We start from the raw sequence: 25043 nt of genomic DNA, 5'->3' as shown, positions 1-25043 counted from the left end.
ACTTGTGTCAAAGAAGTGCCAACTAGTTTGTAGCGTGTAGTAACGAGGCCAAGAATTTAAAATCCTCTTAGCTATCAGAAGACGACATCAGATTAGCATTGCTATATAATATGACAACATAGTGCACCAACATTAGCAGTACTATCTTATCGTTTAACAGCTGCTTTCAACCCGTAGCGACAACGATTTCTGATGCATGTCATTAAGGAGCAGGTCAGCTGGTTTAAACATCTTGCTCGAGGATGAGTTAGGGCTTGGCTGGGAATCAAAGAATTTCCATTGTTCTGGTCTTCCTTCAAATTGCATTAATCTGGTTGGTTAAGCGATGACAACTGGTTTCAATTGATATTCGGTGGAACCGTATTCTCTCCTAGTTCCTCATTATCGGACACTCCTTCGCCCAAGTTCTGTTTTTCTAAACATTTTTCGCAAAGGTGTTGGAACGGTCTCGATGCCAGACTGATTGGAAACTGAACTCAAGAGCCAACGGATGCGTCACGAGGCCAAACACCTATCCGGTGCTCAATGCTCACCACTGTCCCTCTTCCCCGTCCCTAATCATACCATCCTAGTGGCTTAAAGAACCATTAAAGAACCAATAAAGAACCAATAAAGAGGCTTGTAACGGCTAATCACACTCCCACCTGGTGGTATAATATGTCACCTTTGAACATTCACTTATTGTCATTCGTTCAAGCCAATCAGAAAGAGCCGTCCGTAACACAGGTGAAATTCCGCTAAAATTGAATATGCTCCCCGGCCGAAGCTGAACAGCCCGTGATGCTGTGTGAACGCTGATACGATGGTTGGAAACAAATCTGTAAAATTGAACTGTTTTTAAGCTTGCTCGATTCGTGTTGCATTGTTTATTCATCCCATGTGCAGTTTGTGTATCTTTCATCAGTATAGCTTTAGCTGGCATAGCCCTGTGTGGCTGGTCGATGTGGTGTGTGTGAACAGACAGTGGGGGGTTGGCTTAGGGAAAGTCATTTTGTGTGGTATCCACTAGCAGTATTATTGATGTTTCAGCCCTCTCTGCCAAGTCTATATTGGACATATTATAGAATAAAAGCCATTGGGCAGCTGTGGTGGCAACACTTTACCTCTTTCTGAGTCAGCATGTCTGTGTTCATCATCTTCACTTGCATGGGCACCAGGGTGAGAGGTTCAAAGGTCAGGCTGCCCCTGTTCATGTAGTTGTACTGGAGACACATATTGACAAGGCAAAAGACTTGAGCATGCTCCTTTTTTCCCCCATTGAGCCTAACTATAGGACTATAGTTATTGATGAAGGTATTCTAAACTTATGAAATGGCAGAAGGAAAGAAAAGCATACAATTGCTACATTCAAATATGAAACTTCATATATTGAAGCAATTATGCTCAACACAAGCAAGAGGTCGGTGGAGGACACATCAGATAAGTTATAATATATAATACAAATATGTTAAAAATAGAATGTGCCACACATTATATCCCAGATACAAAGGCTTATATTCCCTTCTGGGTTAGAGGTTTTACCTTGGGTTCGGATGGCACGACCAGCACCACATTTTCAATTCTGATGCCGAAAGATCCATCTTCATAGTAGCCAGGTTCTGGTGATGAAAAGGATAAGTGGGTGCAGAATGTGAGTAGGGGATGATGTCAAACATAATCACACCAAAACAAGTTCAGTTGGCTAGCCTGGACAGCAGAACTTCACCGGGCCTGAATCCTATTCCTCTGACTAAACCAGCGAAGGGGTAAAAACTGTCAACCGTATTAAGTACTTGTGCCAAAGAAGTGCCAACTAGTTTGTAGCGTGTAGTAACGAGGCCAAGGATTTAAAATCCTCTTAGCTATCAGAAGACGACATCAGATTAGCATTGCTATATAATATGACAACATAGTGTACCAACATTAGCAGTACTATCTTATCGTTTAACAGCTGCTTTCAACCCGTAGCGACAACAATTTCTGATGCATGTCATTAAGGAGCAGGTCAGCTGGTTTAAACATCTTGCTCCAGGATGAGTTATGGCTTGGCTGTGAATCAAAGAATTTTCATTGCTCTGTGTCTTCCTTCAAATTGCATTAATCTGGTTGGTTAAGCGATGACAACTGGTTTCAATTGATTTTCGGTGGAACCGCATTCTCTCCTAGTTCCTCATTATCAGACACTCCTTCGCCCAAGTTCTGTTTTTCTAAACATTTTTCGTAAAGGTGTTGGAACGGTCTCGATGCCAGACCGATCGGAAACTGAACTCAAGAGCCAACGGATGCGTCGTGAGGCCTAACACCTATCCGGTGCTCCCACTGTCCCTCTTCCCTGTCCCTAACCATACCATCCTGGTGGCTTAAAGAACCATTAACGAACCATTAAAAAAAGAATAAAGATCCAACAAAGAACCAATAAAGAACTATTAAAGATCCAACATAGAACCATTAAAAGAACCAACAAAGAACCATTAAAGAACCATTAAAGAACAATTAAGGAACCATCAAAGGACCAATAAAGAACCACAAAAGATCCAACAAAGAACCATTAAAAGAACCAACAAACAACCAACAAAGAACCAACAAAGAACCAGTAAAGAACTTCGACGGGCCTGAATCCTATTCCTCTGATTATACCAGCAAAGTGGTAGAAACCGTCAACCGTATTAAGTACTTGTGTCAAAGAAGTGCCAACTAGTTTGTAGCGTGTAGTAACGAGGCCAAGAATTTAAAATCCTCTTAGCTATCAGAAGACGACATCAGATTAGCATTGCTATATAATATGACAACATAGTGCACCAACATTAGCAGTACTATCTTATCGTTTAACAGCTGCTTTCAACCCGTAGCGACAACGATTTCTGATGCATGTCATTAAGGAGCAGGTCAGCTGGTTTAAACATCTTGCTCAAGGATGAGTTAGGGCTTGGCTGGGAATCAAAGAATTTCCATTGTTCTGGTCTTCCTTTAGATTGCATTAATCTGGTTGGTTAAGCGATGACAACTGGTTTCAATTGATATTCGGTGGAACCGTATTCTCTCCTAGTTCCTCATTATCGGACACTCCTTCGCCCAAGTTCTGTTTTTCTAAACATTTTTCGTAAAGGTGTTGGAACGGTCTTGATGCCAGACCGATTGGAAACTGAACTCAAGAGCCAACGGATGCGTCACGAGGCCAAACACCTATCCGGTGCTCAATGCTCACCACTGTCCTTCTGAGGCCTCTCCTATATAATGAATATACATCTATGTATATTTTGAGAAACACTCCAATCCAAAGTGCATGGGTTTACATTTCGTTATTTTTATTTATTTATTTATTTTCAATTTTTGAGGAGGTCTGCTTAATATAATATTGACATATATATAACTAGAGGGTGCACTGTACCATCTGCGCTCACCCCTTCTAAAGTCTCTCTCTCTCTCTCTCTCTCTCTCTCTCTCTCTCTCTCTCTCTCTCTCTCTCTCGTTTCGTGGAGCACGTTAATTGTCTGAGAAACGCGCGTTCTGTGCGTCGTTTCAGTTTTTGAGGAGGTCTGCTTAAAAAAATCAGAAATATTGACATATATATAACTAGAGGGTGCACTGTACTTTCTGCGCACACTCTCTCTCGTCTGAAAAACTCTCCCATTCAAACTGCATGATGACCGAATACCGAATGTGGCTTTTGCTGTTTTTCATTAATTTTGCTTTTATTTTTCACCATTGCATAAATCAAACCATTAAATGCCCTTTATAAACTTTTTTGTCTTGCTTTTCAGTAAAAGAAATCAATTACAAATTTGATACAAAATATTTATTTAATACTGAAGTTTTCTAACATTCCAGCAGACCTTATAGCAAGAATGTAAGAACAATGTACCTTTGAATGAATGAGTAAAACATATTTTATTTGTATTTTTTTTATCAAAAATTAAATTGTTCGGTGTATTTTGTTCGGCCTTTTTACTCCATTTTCGGGGGCCGAATATTCGGTGCATCCCTAGTTTACATTTCGTTCTGTGTAGCACGGAAATATCAGAGAAAGGCTCCCATTCAGAATCCATTTGTTTACATTTAGTTCTGTGTAGCACGAAAAAAGTCGGATAATCGTACTCTGGGACACGATTCAATAGATTAACGTTCGGGTGCATGAGCACGAAATCGTGCGATACCGGGTTGGTCCTAGAATAATTCATTTGTATTCCGTTTTAGGCTATCTCACTAATGGTCACTTAAATGTTTTTAAGCTCACCATGTCCAGTATTCAGAATTCAAAACATTTATTCACAAATAGGCTATGTTCTATTTTTTTGGCAAGCGGAGCCTGCCAGTCCTGTGCGAGTTTGTAAATTAGCCATGTGCGCCAAACAGAAGATAGACGCAATGTAAATAACTGATTGTTGTGCATTGTTGTGCATTGGTAGCCTACTGCATGGTTGGTTGTGGTCTTAGTGAAACAGTCTAACCTTGGAGTTGGAGAAGTTGGAGTGATTGTGCGAGGGAGAGAGCGCACCTGCCGCGGTGATGTTTGGCTTGTTGTGGGCTTTGTGTATGTGTTCAATGATGTATCTGTCTGATCGTTTTAGCTGTAGATGGATGGTTAAATAATTTCACAAGATCGGTCATACTGCAGCCTCTCATTTGCAAGTAGACTGATTGTGTGCCTGTTTCAGATATGCTATATACCTGGCATTTATTCAGTTCATTGTTCTTCTGAGTGCGCCAGAATGGTGCCAATTATTGTCGTGTTTGAATTGTAATGCACAACTTTGCCTCTCACTGTTATAAAATAACGAGCATCCCAAAAACTTTAGCCAATGCAGGCTCCTAGGTCACTAGCAGCCCCTGGAAGCTAGTCTGGTATCGCCCGACCTATTGCAAACTGTTATTAGTCTGGAACCTCTGTGTTAATTTTAGATCTCCAAAGGTCGTCACCGACGAGGAAAACCCAAAAGGCCTCTGCACATACCGACAACATGGTGTCGGTTTAAAAGAGCTGTGATTGTGTGCCATCAACTTAGTGATTATGAGTTGCCATAAGCATAGCTCTCCATTCTTTTAATACTGCCTCGATAGCGGAATGAACAGCCCGGCAGCCATCTTTGCTGTCGTTGAAAATGCCTACGGCGCTCCTCGGCACTCTGTCATCGTATTTACACCGCCTCCCATTAGATCCACTATTGTGATTGGTCGGTCTAGCTTGTACCGGGCAGAAGTATTTCCGTACGGAAGGGGAGCCGACGGCAAGACAATAGCCCAAGCCCCCAGGAACAGTGCATACTTCCGCAATCCACCAGTGCTCAGGTATTGGTACTGGTATTGCAGCTGTTTAAGCAGGCTGTGGACAGGTCCCTTTATTCAAGGGGCCCAGAAGTAGATATCTCTGTTCACTCAATACAAGTGGGGAACAGGAATGTGTCTCCGCAAAAAATGACTGGATATCAATCGAAGGCTCATAATTATCTTTATGCCATGTAGTACATTTTTTTTAGTTTTCTCTTTTCAAAATGCCACCTCAAGCGTTTTTTAGCCGTTTTATGTTATTATTTTTTGCTGGGGAAGGAGGGGTGGGCAGCTGAAAGGAGTCATAGACTAGTGAAACAAATGTTGTTCGGCCCGGCATTCGAGAGGGCCTAGCGCACGGCTCCGTTAACTGCTCGTGACCGAGGTTTTTCCTTTTACTTAACATGAATGACTTTTATGGTTTTTAGGCGCTGTGGTGACTTTTTATCACCCAAAGGGTTTTAGTAATGAAGGAATTTTTAGACTGGTTCAGCTGCTGCTTTATGATTCTCACGTTCCTCTGCTTGCGATCATTGCGATTCAGCATTTATTGATCCATTTATTCAAGGATCCAAAGACAAAGAACGGGTGCAGTAAGGTATCTTTTTTATTATATTGTTAATAGCCTTATAAACATTTCAACACTATGCCTTGGCTAGGCTCCCATGATGCGGAAGCATATCTCTCCTTGATGTTGCCCTGCGCCATTGAGCAGTTTACATAGGAATGAATGGGCGCCATTTTGGAATCTGGTGTCCATTCTATAATATGTCCATGCAGTAGCCCCAGGCCTCAGGTCTCTTTTCAGTTGTTAGGGTAACAACAGATAAGAATGTCGGAATTCCCCTAGAATGTCGGAATTTAATGTCTGCCCTTGCTGTAACATCTCGCTCCAGTTTACTGGTTTAACAACAAATGACCATCAGCAGATCTTCGAAACCCATAGCAAACCTGAGGACGTAGCTTAAATCAAGTTAGATAATGAACTAATGATGAACCAAATTTTCATTCAGCGCTTCAAAAGAGTATAAATGTCATCGTAGATGTTTTATATATATATATAGTCAGTGTGGTTTGAAAAACAACAACCGGTGAACCAAACTCCAATCAATATCACTCACGTGTTTAACCTGCTTTTCAGGTTAAACACGTGAGTGCAAGTTTGGTGCAGTTGAGACAGTTGACATGGAGATGAAAGGTTATTTCTCACGAAACGAGGTGGAAAGGTCAGTATAGTATGGGTCGGCTTAGCTCAGGAGGTAGAGCAGTTGTATTTAACCGAAAGGTTGCTAGTTCGATCCCCAGCTCCTCCTAGCTGAGTGTTGATGTGTGCCTGAGCAAGACATTTAAACCTAACTGCTCCTGACGAGCTGGCTGTCGCCTTGCATGGTTGACTCTGCCGTCAATGTGTGTATTAACTGATGTAAGTCGCTATGGATAAAAGCGTCTTCTAAAGGCCGTAATTGTAATTGTATAGCTTACCGGTTACCTAACACATGACTTGCAATAAAATTGTGTTATAATATATGTATTATATTATGTGTTATAATTAGTGATGTCAGTTTAACGTGTTATTAACGGCGTTAACGCAAAACCAATTTTAAGGGGGTTAATTTTTTTAAGTGACATTCCGTGTATTGTATGTGTTTTATTAAAACACATCCAATACCACGGAATGCCCAGCTGGCAAAAATTCGCAACCAAAAACAGTGGTTACCACCGATATATTACTCATAGACTACTGTTAGATTTAAACAGCAAAGATGGAGACACGTTAGAAGTCAACAACAACATAATTCATTGCAGCAATTAAAAATTCCAAAATTACATGCGCAGTTAAAATGTTCAGATCAATCGCCACGTCACAAGGCATATAATAAAATCAAATGATTCCATTGCTCTTGTGTGGGAGGTCTTGGTTGCGACGTTGACGGTTTGTTGAGGCTGTTGAGTGATTGAGAGGTTGCGGGCGCACAGCTCAGGCTGTCGGACGGTGCTGCAAGGAACTATTATAAACGCAATATTGTTATCCCAAAGTAATCAGCCCGACAGCCCCGAAACGTTAACGGCCCACCCTGAATTCTCCCGACTATCCCAATTAACACACTGCCACCGTGTGTGTGTGTTTGTGTGTAGGCGTTGTTTGATAGCCTGGTAATGTGTATAGGCCTACGTATGGTAGGAATATTCATACTGGTTTAAATAATAAATGTTATAGTATTTCCCATCTTTGCTGAGCAAGAGTTTTGTTCCAAAGTTCAGTGATTGAAACAAATAAAAGCCTGGGCTATTGAAGGTTTACGGTAGGCCTACCACTGTCACGCACCTACCCGATGTCAAGTGGACCGGGTTGAATTCACTGCGGGTCTCTCTCTCTTATATCCCTCTTACCAAATATATTTTATTACTGTCCTTCTCATCACTCTCTGATCTCACAAAAAGGCTAGCAGCACGAAATCACGGGATATTTAGAATAGAAAATGTGTGATTAATCGCGAGTTAACTATGACATCAATGCAATTAATCGCGATTAAATATTTTTATCGCTTGACAGCACTAGTTATAATATATAATTTGAGTCTACTGCAAAAGAGAGACTACTGCAAAAGAGTGTGCTAATATTAACAATTAAACTATCTTTTTTGTTTATATCATTCTTCACGTAGGCCTAAGTGTTACCTAGACAGATTAATAGTTATACATGTTATTATCTATCAGGCATTGAACTCATATTTTATCTTTCCAGACGCATTTGTGTTTCAGATGCAAACCCATCATAGGAGGCCTAATTTGAAGAGAACATTCAAGACGCTCCTCCTACTCTGTCTGATAAAGACTTCACTCATCTACCTGCTTACTGGAAACAACATCAAATTGCCAGAGATATTATCGAAAGATCTGATGTACAGCAGATACTTAGATGGCTCCAACCAGATTCATAAGCCATCCCTTTATTCGGTGGATCCAAGAACCACCTAGCTTTTCCAAGGAACTACCATTTCATCCTGGATGACAGAGAAGTGTGTAGGTCCAACACTCCTTTCCTGGTTCTGGTGGTTTCCGTGGCCCCCGGGAACAGCTAGCTTGGGATGCTATTCGGAAAACGTGGGGCACCGAGACCCTTGTTCAGGGGGAGCTGATCCAGACTGTCTTCCTCCTGGGTTTCCCCAGTGGAGGAAACATCACAGAGCTGCAGGAGCACGTCAGCATGGAGAACCTTCAGTACCACGACCTGATCCAGAGCGACTTCACAGACAGCTACAACAATCTGACTATAAAGACCATGGTGATTATGGACTGGCTGGCCACGCGGTGCTCACTGTTGTCTCCATCGTGTCCTCTTGAGGTGGAGACGCTGGTGTCTCCAACATGTCCTCTTGAGGAGGAGACGCTGGTGTCTCCTCCTCAAGTCCACTTAAAAAAAAGCATTTTCATAGTGCTCGAGGAAGAACTTGAAAGTACACTCAATTACTACTTTAAGTATTCGCAATACTTTTTCTAAGGACTTATATTAATGCATAGTCTATTGTATGTAGTACACTACAGTATACGTGTAATACACTATAGTATACTACTTTTTCACCTGGGCGTGATTGGCACAGTGAAGCGTTAGTACGGCCCTGCGCCCCGCCTCCCTCCTTGACAGGTTAACACGTCACATATAGGTCCACCTCCCGTGGCAGGTAGGGCCAGCAATGGGAAAGCGCGTTGAGTGCAATAGAGACGATTTGTAGACTTACCTGAGAGATGAAGGACTCTCCGGGGGCGATGAAGTTGGCAGGGTAAGTAACGCGAACATATTACTACCGTTTCACTCGCAATAAAAAAAACTGGGATATTGTCACCTATATGCAAAGTCACCCGTTATTTTAATTAACTAGTTTACGCCATTGGCGATTATGAATTTCATACAAGCATTTCTGCAACGGTTACCTTTCAACTTAGATAATTTTCTATGGAAAACGGATTATAAAAATGAAGTAGGTCGATCCTATGTAAAAAATAAATATAAAGGCTGTTTTCTTCATTTTACCGGGATGTTATGAGTAGACACATAAAACCACCCTGTCTCGTTGAAAGGTCATTATGGGTTTCGTGTGGCTTGTAAAATGACCCATCCCGCTGGTATACCTTACCACCTTACCTTACCTCCTTACAACTAGGCTACAACTGAGTAATGTCCGCGCTCTCGCATTTAATTGACGCGTCAATTAGGCAGTAGGGCCGAGCTCTTCGAGTGGCCAACGACGTGCGTCGCGACCTAGGTCGCATTGGTCGCGACGTAGGTCTATGGAAAGCCAAGAAGGCCACAATCCGGACCTAGATTGGCGCGGTAAAAGTGCAAAACCGTACGGAATCCGTACGGAATTCTTGCCAAACCGTACGGTTTTGCACTTTTACCGCGCCAATCTAGGTCCGGATTGTGGCCTTCTTGGCTTTCCATATGCCAGAGCCAGTGGCAGCCAGCGCGGCCGGCAAGTGGCAGCCAGCGCGGCCGGCAAGTGGCAGCCAGCGCGGCCAGTGGCAGCCAGCGCGGCCAGTGGCAGCCAGCGCGGCCAGTGGCAGCCAGCGCGGCCAGTGGCAGCCAGCGCGGCCAGTGGCAGCCAGCGCGGCCAGTGGCAGCCAGCGCGGCCAGTGGCAGCCAGCGCGGACAGTGGCAGCCAGCGCGGCTGGCCTGTCGTCGCAGCTAGCCAGCCGATACCAGCCAGGCGTTGCTGCCCGTCATTACGTCGTATGATTATCATACCATCGTACTAAATCATACAAAAATGTTCAAATGAAAGAGACCGATTACGATTACGAGTTTGAGTAAAATGGTAAATATATACCTGATCGTGATGAGTATCGAACAGCCATTGTGATGATTATGTTGGTCAAAATAACCTGCTGAGTACATCACATGTACATTATAAGTATAGCTAACTCCTACCCTAGCTTAATGAGCACATCACATGGCAGTCAACTTACAATATAGTCAACTTTTAACACATAACACATACATGAGAATATAGTCAGGTCAAGGCCGGAGCCGAAGGCCGCATTTCCCAGGCTGGCAGCATCTTCAAGAACGGGAGAGCCGCACACAGGAGACACTTTGAAGCTCTCCCCCGTTATCTGCCCATACCAAGGGCCTGAGAGACACGAGGAGCTCTCCCCCGTTAGGAGGCATACACAGCAGGGCCTGGGAGCCAAGGTCAAGTAAAACACACAGAACCACACACATCTCAAACGCACACACCTCATCAGGAGGAAGATACAGTATAAGACTGTATCACACAGAGACTCTTCACCCTTCTTCTGAAGCAGACCTTCCACGGAGGCGAAGCTCCCGACGAACCATCAGCGCTGATTAGGGACTTAGACATATTCGATTTCTCACGCTTATGACTCTGTATAACCGTTGCCACTTTACTTAATAAATCCAAGGTCCTCGTGCCGACAGACTTTATTACCTCTCCGTCTCATTTCATCTGGTCCAGTAACTAGACAGACCGTTTTTCCCTTCAATTACCAACCTAGGGCCACTACCACTTGTACCACTGTGCCATTGACGTTTTGTCGTTGTACTTTTATTAAACTATATAACTCTATAACGAAGAACTTTGTACCTATGCTTTATCAGGCTTAATGATATTTAACAAAACAAATAGGCTATGTATAATTTCGAAAATACATTATTTCAATATGCCCCAAATTACAACTAATATATCACTCTATAACGAAGTGCTTTGTGCATAATATACCTTATTAGGCTTAATGACATTTAACAAAACAAATATATAGGCTATATATAAGATATAAAATTCATTATTTGAGTGATAGACTGATAGCCCAACGATTTTATCATTTTAAACTGTACTTCAATATAGAAATATTAAAACAATATTAGCAATAAAGAGCTGTAGGTAGCTTTCGCCCTTTCTGGTACTTCAACTGTCGCAAAAAAACCCGTTAATAACATGCAAATTAACTGATTAAGGACCGCCCATAGACTTTGAGCGACCGAGCCAGCCAGCGACCAAAACGGCAGCCAGACGAGAAAACGGCAGCCAGACGTGCGACCAACACAGCGACCAAAGCGACCTACGTCGCGACCAATGCGACCTACGTCGCGACCAATACGACCTAGGTCGCGACGCACGTCGTTGGCCACTCAGAGAGCTCGGCCCTGCTCCAATTAGGACTGAATGACTTGAAAATGACTTTGAATCCCTATCCTGTCCCGTCTTCGGTCGCATTGTTTTCATACATTCCTCTATGCTGTTGTCCATTTTCCATGCTGTCGATTCGGATATAATCAATATATTGTGTAGGAGCGGTCAGTAAATCAACACGCATTCATCCTTTCGTAGTGTCACAATGCGATCTTTTATTGCGTAACCCGCAACAGCAAATAAATTACCTCACCTGAAACAGAAAACTCGCTTAATCTCGTAATGTGGTTGAAAATCGTGTGCCCCTCCGCTCTCTAGCCAAAAACACCTGTGCTCAGGTGACGTCTACATATAGAGTTACCACCCCCTGACATCATCATTGCATCATCATCATCATAATCATTTCACGTCAACATGATCAATAGTATTTCATTATAAGTTACTCACATATAAAATAAATATGATAAATATAACATAGGTAAAACACATATCAGTGTAATGGCTTCAACATATTGTGTGTAATCATGCAGTCTCCTGTAGTGCTTTTATAACAATCAAAAATATTGTTAGCTTAAGTTTTACTATAACAATCAATAAGTGAAACCTAGACAGGGTAATTGTAGGCCTTATACATATCTGTCCATCAGGCACTAACTTGAATACATTGTCTTTCTCCCATATGCAGTGCAGTGATGAAGATTCACACCCATCAAAGGCCACCTATTTTAAGGTCAACATTCAAGGGGCTCCTCTTACTTTCTGTGATACTGATTTCAATCAGCTACCTGTCTGTAAACAAAGACCATTTGTCAGATTATCTGCAGAGCAACACGTCTTTGAAACAAACAAAACCGATTTATAGAGCCCCTCTTCCTCTGGAGCTTCCAAATCGAACCTTCCTCCAGCACCACCTAGCTTTTCCGAGGAACTACCATTTCATCCTGGATGACACAGACGTGTGTAGGTCCAACACTCCTTTCCTGGTTCTCGTTGTTCCGGTGGCCCCCAGCAACAGGAAAGCTCGGGATGCTATTCGGAAAACGTGGGGCACTGAGACCCTTGTTCAGGGAGAGCTGATCCAGACTGTCTTCCTCCTGGGTCTCCCCAGTAGAGGAAACCATCACAGAGCAGCAGGAGCACGTCAGCATGGAGAACCTTCAGTACCACGACCTGATCCAGAGCGACTTCACAGACAGTTACAACAATCTGACTATAAAGACCATGGTGATTATGGACTGGCTGGCCACGCGGTGCCCAAAGGTGTCCTATGCCATGAAGATTGACTCAGATATGTTCCTTAATGTGGAGAATCTGGTGAGTATGCTAAAGTCACCAGGCATCCCCAAGGAGTTATACCTGACAGGAATGCTGATGTGGAATAGGCCAGTTGTTCGCGATCGTTCCTCTAAATGGTATGTTCCTATGGAGATGTACCCTGACCCTCATTATCCAACCTACACCCTTGGCATGGGCTACCTCTTCTCCATTGATCTGACAAGCATGTTGGTGGAGGTCTCCAAAAGCATTGAACCCTTCAATATTGAAGATGCCTACATTGGAATGTGTATGAAAAAGTTAGGACTCAGTCCCACTCAGCCCCCACATCCAGACCAATTTAGAGCTTACCTCGGTAAATACAATCGCTGTACCTTCTCTAAGATCATCACGTACATTCTCGACTCTTCTGAACAGCTGGTGACTTTCTGGACAGACTTAAAAAAGCCACCATGTTAGCCCTTCTACATATACTGTATATGCCCATTTCATGGATAACATGAAGTTGAATTGACAAAGAATTGCTAGATAATGTAACCCATTTGTGTTAATATTATTTTGGGAGTATTTATATTGTTATCGTTATTGAATTTCATTATTTTTTCAGTTTTTTCCTCATCGCAGATATTGTGTGTGTCACCGTCTGTCTGAAGCAACCCAAATATATTAAATGTGTCTCAAACAAATCTATTCTAATTTTAAATTAGGCTATAATATACAACTAAATAGGCCATACAAGTATGAGTATTGTTGGGTCATCGAATTAAGAGCATCTACAATTAAAACACACCTTCAAGTGTGGTGCAGTAGTCCATCTTCGGAATGGGTTACGTTGTCGGAACATTGTAGTTCTAATGGACGTGGCAGGCCCACATCCATCTCACCAACCCTCGCATAATGATGTAGCCTAGTGTAAGTGCAGACGGATTCTCTTAGCATTATAGGTTTCTTTTCCTAAGTCCTTTCCTTGACCTCATGACGTTTTTCATCAAGGTGAGGAAAGGAGATTAGGAAATTACGTAGGACGTAATATTTTTTAGTAAAACTTTATCCTGAGCCAAACTTTGAGTTTGTGTTGTAAGCACACTGCTATGTCAATTATGAATTAATAACTCATATTTCCATTATTGAACTATGTGTTTATTGTGGTGGTTGTGGTTGGGCCAGACTCCCCAGTGGGTGGGACTGGAAAACCTTGAAATATATATATTTTTAGTGGACTTCAAAGGTTTTCTTGTAATATTATACCTACTACTTTGTATGTCAATAATGGTATCCATTGAGGCCTATGCCATCAGTGGAAGGAGTTTTTTTCTTGTCCTTTGGGGTGCTTCAGTTACAGAATGTCATACACATATTCCCTGAAAAGCCCCTTGAGACTAACCATGATTAAAAGCTTAAAAATACAATCGACTTATTATTAATAATTACTTATTATTATTTACTTGACTTGACTCATTTCCCCAGAATGACTTTATTTACAAGTGAAGAAAGGAAAAAGGTTTGTTGCCCAGTGTTTATTGAGTTGTTTAAAGAGACAGTACGTATTTATGGTTAAGGCTATCAAGCAAATGTGTTTGACATTATGAAAAAACGTCTTGTCTTGCTTTAACAAGCTTAAAATGTCCGAAGGTTTTGACTTGATAAGAACTATTATGACTGTGTGGATTTGACCTAGGGTATGTATAGATTCATTATCTTAAAAGATAGATGTCTTGGGGCAGATTTTTTTTCAATTTAATAGGCAAGATGTAATTTAGTGAAAGTGTTTTAGTTTTTTACTTAATGATTAGAGCTGTTGGAATTCTCTTCATGCTAAGGAAAGGGGCTTCAACGCTTTCTTTCTCATCATCTTAACCATAGTTTACACTGAACCATCCTTTACGAAAGCAAAGGAGATGATGCAATCCGTGAGTGTGGTTAGTCAATACAAGCCATGTAGGCAGCTAGTATTTACAAATCAGCTGCGGTACACATTCTACAAAACTAATTACGTTCTGTGGGTTACGCATAATAAAGTCCAATAAATACTTCCATAATATACTATATTGTTGCAGTTAATACATTATTTTAAGAGAGCTTTAAAGAAATCTGTGAAATTTGACCCGGCTCACGTACGATGCTCTTTTAAATACATGCAAATGAGGTCAACTGGTTTTTCCAAGCGATGTAGACACCGGGATGTCGACTACAGGGGCAAAAGTGTTTGCTAAAGGTTTATTACTAAAGAGGAAACACGAAGGACGTGTCGAGGAAGAAATTCGCAGACGGAGAGAATAAATTGATAGCTATCTGTGGTAAGGTGTACGGGGAAGTGGGCTGGGAGTCACATAGGGAGTAGTCTCGCAAAGCCAGACCAAACTACAGCAAGTAGAATGCATAGGGGATAGGGAGTGGCCTTACTAACATTGCATTCACGACAATGCACAAGGAAGTAATAAAGGATGAATCAGCTGACACATCCTGCAGTGCGTTGTGAAAAATGGTTCAGAAAAAGATTATGTTCTTGGCCTAATGTCCTAGATGTTAGTTATTGATTAGAGTTGCTTTGAGCAGATGCATGTATGTTTTTGTTGACAAAAAAGTCCAGGACGCAAATATTGCTCCTGTTTCTTTCTGGTTCAACGGGGAACATAATGAAGTTGCAAGGGAGACACATTGCGTTGTGCGTTTTAGCACTGCTGCTCTTCTTTGTTGCGTTCTCCTTAAATGACAGGGAAGGGCAGAAATCAGACACACTTTCCGACCCAGAGCGGTACTATGTGCCCTACCCGCGTGACTACAAGTTCATCCTGGACGACGCCCACGCGTGTGATAAGGGGGCAGCGAGCCCTTTCCTGGTTCTGGTTGTGCCCGTCGCCCCCGGCAACAGGCTAGCCCGGACATCATCCGGCAGACCTGGGGAAAGCAGTCTGTCGTTCAGGGTAAGCTGGTTCAGACCGTCTTCCTGCTGGGCCTCCCCACCGGAGCAGACGCCCAACAGCGGCAGGGCGAGCTCAGGGTGGAGAGCCGGCGGCACCGGGACCTGATCCAGAGCGACTTCCACGACCAGTACCGCAACCTGACCATCAAGACGATGATGATGCTGCGGTGGCTGGATTCACACTGCACCGGCGCCTCCTATGCCATGAAGATCGACTCAGACGTGTTCCTCAACATCCAGAATCTAGTCCGGTTGTTGATGGACCCAGCTACCCCCAGAGACAACTACATGACGGGGCTGGTGTGGTGGCACAGTCCCGTTGTTAGAGACCCATCCAATAAGCTGCACATGCCGAGATGGATCATGGCCAAACCGGAGTACCCTCCCTACCCTCTAGGCATGGGGTATGTTCTGTCCCTTGATCTGCCTGGGAAGCTGCTGCAGGCGTCGGCTCACATCAGACCCATCTACATTGAAGACGTCTACTTGGGGATGTGTCTGAAGCACCTTGGCATCACGCCGACCAACCCACCGGACGAGTCCATGTTTATCATCAACCCCGTTTGCATTAGGTCGCTGCCGCCTTGCCACGGTCATTGCCGTGACCACAACAAGCGTCTCACAGATGCTCAGTTACTGGCTGAGGAGCCAAGGGTCACAGGCTGGCTGCTGACTACTACAAACTAGTCAGCAGCAAATGGGTTGGCAAAATGTTCTGTTTGATCATATTTCCTTGTTTGATTATTTAATTGTTCGTCTTTTTACTACGGTTTACTTTGTAATACTTTGGATGATTTAATTCTAAGGGACAACGGATAAGGAAAACAATAAGAAAAATTGGAGTGGATCAGATAAATGAAATACTCTTGTGTCCGGTTGTGTTGGTGATGCATTGTGTGAAGTCAACAGTCTCCACACACATTGTCCTATATTCTTATTGAAATCTTAAAGGAAAAGCATTTCGAAAGGGTGAACCAAGCCTTGGTAGATAATGGCGGTCTCTTGTGCATATTTACAGTTTTTCTCGATTGCATACAAACAAAAATGAATTCTGAAAACTTGAAGCCTATGTATCAACTACAAGAGTCCAGACTTCTAAACTCTAAGCAAAATTCCACTGTTTTCACATTTTTGCTAAACTCTAAGCACAAATCTCATCATTTAGCACACGTGGTTCACCTGGATGACACTGGCCTTCAAAACACAACAACTAATTACCATTAAGTCTAACTCACTCCTCACCTGTTCAAACTCAAGTGGCAAAACACTTCAATCATGTGTCAGAGCATAAAAGAGGACTCGGTGACCTGTGTTGTAGATATGGTCTTTGGCCTGATCAGGATTGGCGGGGGGATACATACTGATTTACATCTAGATCTGTTTCACCTCATTTATAATCGTATTTATATTTTTTTTGTTGGCCTACGAAAAGCTTTTTATGCAGTCAGTTCAGCTGAATATTCTACCGTATTACAGTAAAAAATATAATATTTGCTTTGTTACCTTTTTGTACTTGTACTTGCACTGATTTCAGTGCAAAGACAGTCCAAACATTTTCTTACTGTAGTGTTTTTCATTTTACTTATGCAATTACTGTACTGTAATTTACCAAAATAGGTAACATTGGTGTTTTGTCAGAACAATGTTGCAGCATCAGCTATAGGTTTACATCATGCCGCTGGGATTGTGAGTTTAGCCCATTGGAGCTCATTGGATAGACAAATATGCATTGTATCCTATTCGATTGTGTAAATGCAAAATTTATATGATATATTCACAGCATTGTATTATAATATGGCAAGTCTTTATACTATATGTACCACCTAAATGCAACTTTAAAAAATAAAGCTATTTCTAAACAATTTTAAACATTGGAATATGTAACATGGCCTCATAAAGCCAAAACATATGTAAGCAGTATTTTCAAGGAAGTGTTTTGAATTGATCACACCAGTGTTTAATTGATGCTCTCTAAGAGATATTCATTTCATAGCTGTGTTTACTGTTTGGTGGAAAAAAAAACAGTTTTGAGAAGAATTAGTGTAGTTTTGACAAAATGATTAACTTTTCTCAGGTTTGTGTTTAGAGTTTAGAGTAGAGAAATTGAGCTATAGTTTCAGAAAACGTGATTAAAAAAATGAGAAAAATTATAAACATAATCAAAATTAGATTACAGAAAAAGAGAGCATCACTTGACTGGAACTCTAACTTACGAGCTGCAATTCACATCGATTTTTAACTTGATTTGTATCATACGTTCCTCACATATTCACTGGGGTATGCAACCCTGCTTGCGGGCCAAAGAAGGGAACAACTGTGATAGAGTGGCGAAGTCACGCCCCTTCCGGTAGAGCCCATTGGACCTACGAGATCTAAAAATATGAATGGGTTTTCAATGGAGAGAAAGTATCATTTTCTGGTGCCAGTCTTTATATGCCCGCGGATTACACATATGTTGTTTGTGGATTTAATGATCTCCCCATCGCATAACTGATACTCTCCACATGCCCGACTTATAATGGTTTTCACCTCTTTCGATGCTTTTAATCCTCCCCTTGGGGAAAAAGCCGTGAAGTGGATCAGAGAGATCGCCCATGTCTGTACCAGAGTCGTGGTTACGTATATCATTCGCGTCGAGAGCAGCTAAGAGCTGTAGTTCTCACCATGAAGACTCATTCACCCATAAACACGAAGAAAATTTTATTTAGAAGAAAACATAAGAGTGAATATTTTGCATCATAAATCTTTGGCGTGAGCCCCATCAACGGATCAAGGACGACGTGTGGACTTGGCATATCCTGCAAGGACTAGCAGGGGCGGAACCTTGCCTTAGACCGGTAGACTGGGGCAGACCTGGTGGTGGTGGGTGTGGAAGAGGGAGCATCGAAACGAAAAAACCTTCTCGGCAATTCCTCATTCGCCCTCATCACGTCTGACAGGTTCGAAATTATACTGCTGTGGGCCATCATACATGTTATTTGTGGTTCTTGCCACCTGTTAAGGTGCGGCCACACCAGACGCGTATCTCGCGTACTTCGCGTTATAAAATCGCCATTTTTTTCCATAGGGACCCATTGGTTTTCACGCGTATAAGCAACATTTTACGCGCGTAAACGCGCGTATGAGGCGCGTATATTTACGCGCGTATATATCGCGTACATTCAAGAGTTCAAAAAATGTAACTTTTTACGCTCATACGCATGACGATTAGCCGCGTTGCCCAATCAGCGTTGAGCTTGCCCAGGTGAAAAAAGTAGTATACTTTAGTGTATTACAAGTATAATTCATTATACAAAAGTTAGTATAGAGTATACTTTTTACTTTTGTGCTTAATTTAAAGTATACTTAACATATACTTTTAAAAAATGTACTTCGCAATAGATGTCATTAAATTCAACTTTAACGTACTTAAAAATAAGTATACTAATTCTGCAATACTTAAAGTGGTATTGCTTTGTACTTTTAAAAAGTATACTTTATTTTAAGTTTATTTAAATTGTACCTAAGTGTACTTAGAAAAAGTATACTAAATTGCAAATACTTAGTGGTAATTTAGTGTACTGTACTTTATTGTAAGTGTATTGTAATTTGTACCTTTGTGTACTTCTGAAAAGTACACTCATTTTCAAGTATTTTGGAATTCACTATTAAAATACTTTTTTAAAGTGTAATTTAATTTCACTTCATTAGAAGTGTATTGAAGTATACTTTCGTAAAGTTCACTTTAATTTAAGTTAATTTTAAGCTGTATTTCAGTATACTTAGCAAAAGTATATTAAGTTTCAAATACTTAAAGTGGTATTTTAGTGTACTTCTGAAAAGTACACTTTGTTTCATGTTCTTTGTAATACACTATTAAAATGCTTTTTTAAAGTGTAATTTAATTTCACTTCATTAGAAGTGTATTTAAGTGTACTTCCATGAAGTGCACTTTAATGCAAATACATTTTAAGCTGTATTTCAGTTGCACATACTTAAAGTGGTACTTTAGTGTACTTCTGAAAAGTACACTTTTTTCCCTCTTCGTCATAACTATCAAACCAAACATCCTTCACATTCACCGAGCGAACATTATGAAAGTAAAATGCACATTTCTCGCTAAAATGTTTCCATAAAAGCATTTAATGGCGTAACTATGTTACTATTTCCACCCAGAATAAAGAAAGTTGCCGGCCGTGGCTGCCATGGACATGTCGACTCTACACATGCTCCTCTGGTTGGCTGGGATGCGCTCGGCGAACGACACCCAGTCGATGGCTTTGAGGGCTACTCTGCGACCTGCCATTGTGATCTATCGAAACAAGACGGAAATAATTGACATGCAGTTGGTCACTGTAGAATGGCAATCGAGAGGATTACCGTTTCGTTCCCTATGGCATTGACGCAAGGGTCACTCAAACATGTGCAAACATCGCATCAATAACTTTACACATGTGATTGGATGTAAGTTATTGCCGATGCGGCTGGGGTTATGGGTGTGCGGCATTAAGACTCAATAGCCCACCAGACAGGACAGAATTTCAACCAAATGACAGAACAGTTTGGTAAGAGAGTAACCTTTCTGACAGCTAGGACGGCAACGTAATATAGAGCACTAGCATCCAGGCTAGCTAGCTGGCAGTCTGCAACCAGCCAAGGTCAGAATACATTCTGCCCTTCATGTCTGACAGTGAATGTGAAATCGAGGAAACCTATACGTTTTACATAGCATACACGTGCAGACATGGATGATCGACAAATAACCCAATTTAAAGACACATTCGCTGAATTGTACTTTAACCAACCGCTGTCTCTTCTAATGTCTTAGCTCGAAGCGATAGAGTCTTCTGCGAAAGTGCGCAACTGCGGAAGCCACTTTTCTTCATTCAAAAGGTTAAGGGCGTAAACCAGTTACCGCCCCCCACTGGTGACCGCCATGTATGATAATAACTAGATTAGGCCAGATACTGGGATTTTTTGGTGACAGTCATGCATTAATAATAATAATTATATCTGTGAAGTAAGCCAGATATTGCCTTCTATCGGGGACAGTCATCTATAAATAATAATAATAATAAAGGTAGAGTAAGCCTGATACTGCCCCCTATGGGTGACCGTCATATATGAATCATAATTATCACGGCAGCCTGAGGCTGCCCCCTATGGGTGTCCATCATGTATGGCCGAGTTTGCCTGATACTGCCCCCTATGGGTGACCGTCTTGTACGGCAGAGAAAGCCGGATACTGCCCCCTGTTGGTGACCGTGATGTATGAATTATAATAACAACGGTCACGTCAGGGGCGCAGCGTTCCTTTCACTTTACATGCGTAGGGGCGCTTAAGCACAAAGATAAAATAACATAGAAATGGAGAAGGAGATTGAGAAATAACTTTTTTATTTTATTACAATTGTAGCACGTTTAATTAAGAATAATGTCACACTCTTTCTTTGCATATAGGTCAACATACATGTAATCTAGCAATTGAGAATACCTAAATCTTACATATTATAATTAAACGTGTAACAGTTTGTGTAGCTTTAAAGCTAATACCAAAAAATGTATAGATCTATGACAGTATATTTATGTAATGAATTCTAAGATGAGGCGAATAGACCTAGTCTTGTTTGTGCGAATAAACTTGCCCCGTCATCAGCAGTTATAACTATATCGACTCCTGAAGTAAACCTGCTGTGTATTTATTCAATAGGCCTACGTATAATAAAACTAAAAATACAATTCCATAAAAATATACCATCTTGAGAAGATACAGGACAAATGTAGGCCTAAAATTAACATTTCTCAGGGAAACCCTTAATAACATTAAGAATGAAAAAATAGGACTAGCCTATGTCTTGACGCTCTAATGTAAAGTAGCATAATGGTCCAAGAATAAGACTCACACCACACGTTAGTTTTAACTCAGCCCCGTTTCAATGGATTCCAATGGTTTCATTCGCGTAACTCAGGTTTTTAAATAAGTAAGACTCATTCACACATTTCACTTGTTTATTTTTTGAAAAACATTTTTAAAATCACTTTAGCAAGCAACTGAGGATTTCTTTGATAAGGAATGTATGTACACAGTACAAATACAGAGATATTCAATAAATACCATTTTTAATCGTGTTTCCCAAGCAATGTCAGAGGGCTTACAAACACTCAACTTTTTATTTACAAACCGAAACTTTTAGACAAAAGTAGGCTACTTCCAATATCTTCCCCATCAAGGCCACCTTGTGATAGTAAGAAATTAGGATTCTAAATACGCTTTCTAAAAAATATATATTTCATTTATTATTATTATTTTCTATAAATTTGGCAGACAGGTTATTTCATTAAAAAAAATATGTCTGCACGGGACACAGTCCCGAAACTAAGGCTGTTGAAAACTGAATTTCTTCCGTAGGCCAGTCAATGAGTTAGGATAAAGCTGGTGGTCGCCTGTTCTATTAAGCACATTGGTCATAAGGCACTAAGTCCATGTAAGTACTTTTCTGTTGCTCGTATATGCCTATTAGGCCTAATATACAGTTTATTATTACATTCATGTAATACAATGAGATTTAATCATGAGTAGCAATTTGGACTGTTGTTAGGCCCAATACGTTTTCGGTTCCAATTGTAGGCCTATATTTAAGGCATGTAGGCCTTGGTGGAAATAACCTGAGAACTATGTTTCAATTAATTAAGGCCCGTGTATCCATAACTTAACACATTTGGCCTAACCGAAATATAATTGGATGGAGCAGAGTTCGTTTGGTTATTTGACTGATTTTCTACACTCTACATAGTTTCAGAAATACATCCCAACTGCCATCCGCAAGGTAAATGCAAACATCCAAATACACTAAAAACATTTCTAAATGGTCATGTATTTCCACCATCAATAAACCCTTTGGAAGACCATTTAAGACAAGTAGTACATCCCATAAGTGACCGGTCCACCGAATAGTCCCGGGACGGGCAGGGTAGGCCGCTGGAACGCGTTGGAGTGTCCGTACATCGATGGAGAGCCGAGATGCGCTCCGAGGGGAAAGGGGAGCGCAAACGCAGGCAGGACGGGCTTGGAGGCCAATTTATACTTTTCCAACTCGGCCTCCTGCAGTCTTTTGGCCTTTGCCCTTCTGTTCTGGAACCAGATCTTCACCTGCGTCTCCGTCAAGTTAAGTGAGTTGGAGAACTCGGCTCTTTCCGCGATGGACAGATACTGTTTCTGGCGGAACTTGCGCTCCAGCGCCAGCAGCTGCGAGGTAGTGAAGGGGGTTCGAGGTTTTCGGTTGTTTTTGTGCTTCCTTAACGCGCACGTAGATGGGCTGGCGCTTCCTACAGACAGCAAAGAAATCAAACAGGTAAATACAAACAGACACCCACTTTAACATAACATTTTGTGTAATATCCTCTCTCTCTCTCTCTCTCTCTCTCTCTCTCTCTCTCTCTCTCTCCTCTCTCTCTCTCTCTCTCTCTATATATATATATATATATATATATATATATATATATATATATATAATAAAAAAGATAGATAGAGAGTATAGTTATAGGTACAGATATATATGGCACTACATGATGTAGGCCTATTCATTCAGCAACTGCAACTTTGCTCCCTGTCAGTAATTGTTTGTGGTGAGATGGGAAAAACGGGCACCAATAATTTGAATTACCTCGTTCAACCAAAAACTAAGAATAGAGTCCATCAGGAATATTAAGAGGAATATCAGGAATACTGTAGCCCTATAAACCAGCGCATCACACGCACGCACGCACGCACACACACACACACACACACACACACACACACACACACACACACACACACACCACACACACACACACACCACACACCGACACCGACACCGACACCGACACACACACACACACACACACACACCACACACACACACACACACACACACACACACACACACACACACACACAGGCACGCACACGCACACACACACACAACACACCACACACAACACACACACACCACACACCCACACACACACACACACACACACACACACACACACACACACACACACACACACACACACACACAACACACACGGCGATCGTTCTCATGAGCACTGCCGAAGCATCCATGGGTCTCACCAACAACAACATCAGATCCTGGGTTACTGAGATGGAAGTAGAATGGATAGTCCTGGTAACACTTACGCGGAGGAGTCGGGAAGGAGGACCCGTGGAACCAAGTGCTCTGGTCTTTCTCACCAAACGGCGGACAATCATCGCTGAGCGGACTACTGGACGCGTTCTGTGAACCCTCTCCAGAAACTTTCCTCTCGGCGTAAAAAGTCCTCGGAGAAAACTGCGGGCTCTGCCCCGCCACGGGTCTGACCGGGACTAGACCCAGGTCTGGAGGGGTGTAAGAAGTCCGACAGGTCGTGGTCGTTTTAGATATCAACGATTCAACGCTAAAGGGAAGACTGGTCCGCTGGGGTTTGTATCCTTTGTCAGTGGTCATGTCTTTGGGTTGGAAGTCATCTCCCTCCGTGTCCGTGGTCTCCTCTTTATGTGGCGCTGGTTTGGTGGCTCGGGACGGCGAGCCCTGGGTAGGATTCATCATCAGACAAGGGAACGTGGGGCCATGCACCTCCGAGGGGCCAAGGTACAGCGGAATGGAGTCAGCGAGTGCGTGTGTAGTGTCCAATGTGTTTGCGCGCTGTCAGAAAGTTACCCAATACCTTTACGCACGGGATGGGAGTCGTCTATAACAGGGCAGTCACTGCTCCCTTCCCCCGAGCAGACCAATCGGTGGACTTCGTGACGTCCTGACAAGCGTTTGGATTGGCCCACTGACTCCGAGGGGGGACATGAAGAGGCCTTTTGAAAGGAATGAGAAGTTAATCATACAGACCCCATGCGGCGCGGGGGTATTGATGGCTCACGGGGTTTTGTCTCCGCTTAACACAAAGTAGACCAATTTAACGCAATTAAGCAGTGGGGAGGACTATTTACATCCAAAAAGTAGGGGCGCCTTTAGACCTTTCTGTAACATAATCGCAACTAAGTAAGTAAAAAAAAAAGAGTGTACAAAAGAACGACCCGCTATCAGAGAAACATTCGTGGTCAACTTTGAATTCCAAAGCGCGTATTTTACACATCTCTTCCAAAACTGATAGAAAAAAAATGAGATCAGATGAAAATACCCGATAACTTCATGTCCTTTCGTAAAAACAAAACAAATAAATAAAAAAATGCTCAATAACACCTACAAATATCTAAAAAGAAATAAATAAAAATTGAAACAAAGCGTGAGATAAACAATGCAGAAAATAAATTGATTAGGCATGACTGTTGGTCACAGCATTATGGCCGATTCAAGACCTGTCACCAGCCTTTTTATGGACCACAATGGACTCCGCGGAGAAAACGGGCGTGTTTCTGGGTCCAGGTCAAAGTGTTTTAATAAGCCAGACGAGTGGTGTTGTGGAAGGCGCCA

The 25043-nt window shown here is 42.0% G+C and overlaps 1 protein-coding gene and 2 pseudogenes across 1 annotated transcript; 2 read left to right on the top strand and 1 right to left on the bottom strand.

Moving 5' to 3' along the window:
- The first annotated feature begins 1119 nt into the window (after positions 1 to 1119).
- Positions 1120 to 13230, top strand: LOC115540800 (beta-1,3-galactosyltransferase 1-like; annotated as a pseudogene).
- A 2080-nt stretch (positions 13231 to 15310) lies between these two features.
- LOC115540799 (beta-1,3-galactosyltransferase 2-like) lies at positions 15311 to 16284 on the top strand (annotated as a pseudogene).
- A 5287-nt stretch (positions 16285 to 21571) lies between these two features.
- msx1b (muscle segment homeobox 1b) lies at positions 21572 to 24311 on the bottom strand. Its single transcript, XM_030352510.1, has 2 exons — positions 23759 to 24311; positions 21572 to 22902 (listed from the first exon to the last, which is right to left on the bottom strand). Exons 1-2 carry the CDS (start codon positions 24165 to 24167, stop codon positions 22487 to 22489), a joined length of 825 nt encoding a protein of 274 aa, XP_030208370.1. The 5' UTR covers positions 24168 to 24311; the 3' UTR covers positions 21572 to 22486.
- Between the last annotated feature and the right edge of the window lie 732 nt (positions 24312 to 25043).

Source organism: Gadus morhua, chromosome 3, assembly GCF_902167405.1.
Source record: "Gadus morhua chromosome 3, gadMor3.0, whole genome shotgun sequence".
Classification (NCBI taxonomy): domain Eukaryota; kingdom Metazoa; phylum Chordata; class Actinopteri; order Gadiformes; family Gadidae; genus Gadus; species Gadus morhua.
Note: the sequence above shows the minus strand (reverse complement) of the source record. Positions and strands in the feature narration are given on the sequence as shown.

Excerpts from the sequence above, each read along its gene's own strand:
- msx1b (XM_030352510.1), bottom strand. The coding sequence starts at position 24,167 with ATGATGAATCCTACCCAGGGCTCGCCGTCCCGAGCCACCAAACCAGCG. Across the intron at positions 22,903-23,758 it reads CTCCTTCCCGACTCCTCCGC|GAAGCGCCAGCCCATCTACG; the intron begins GTAAGTGTTACC and ends TGCTGTCTGTAG.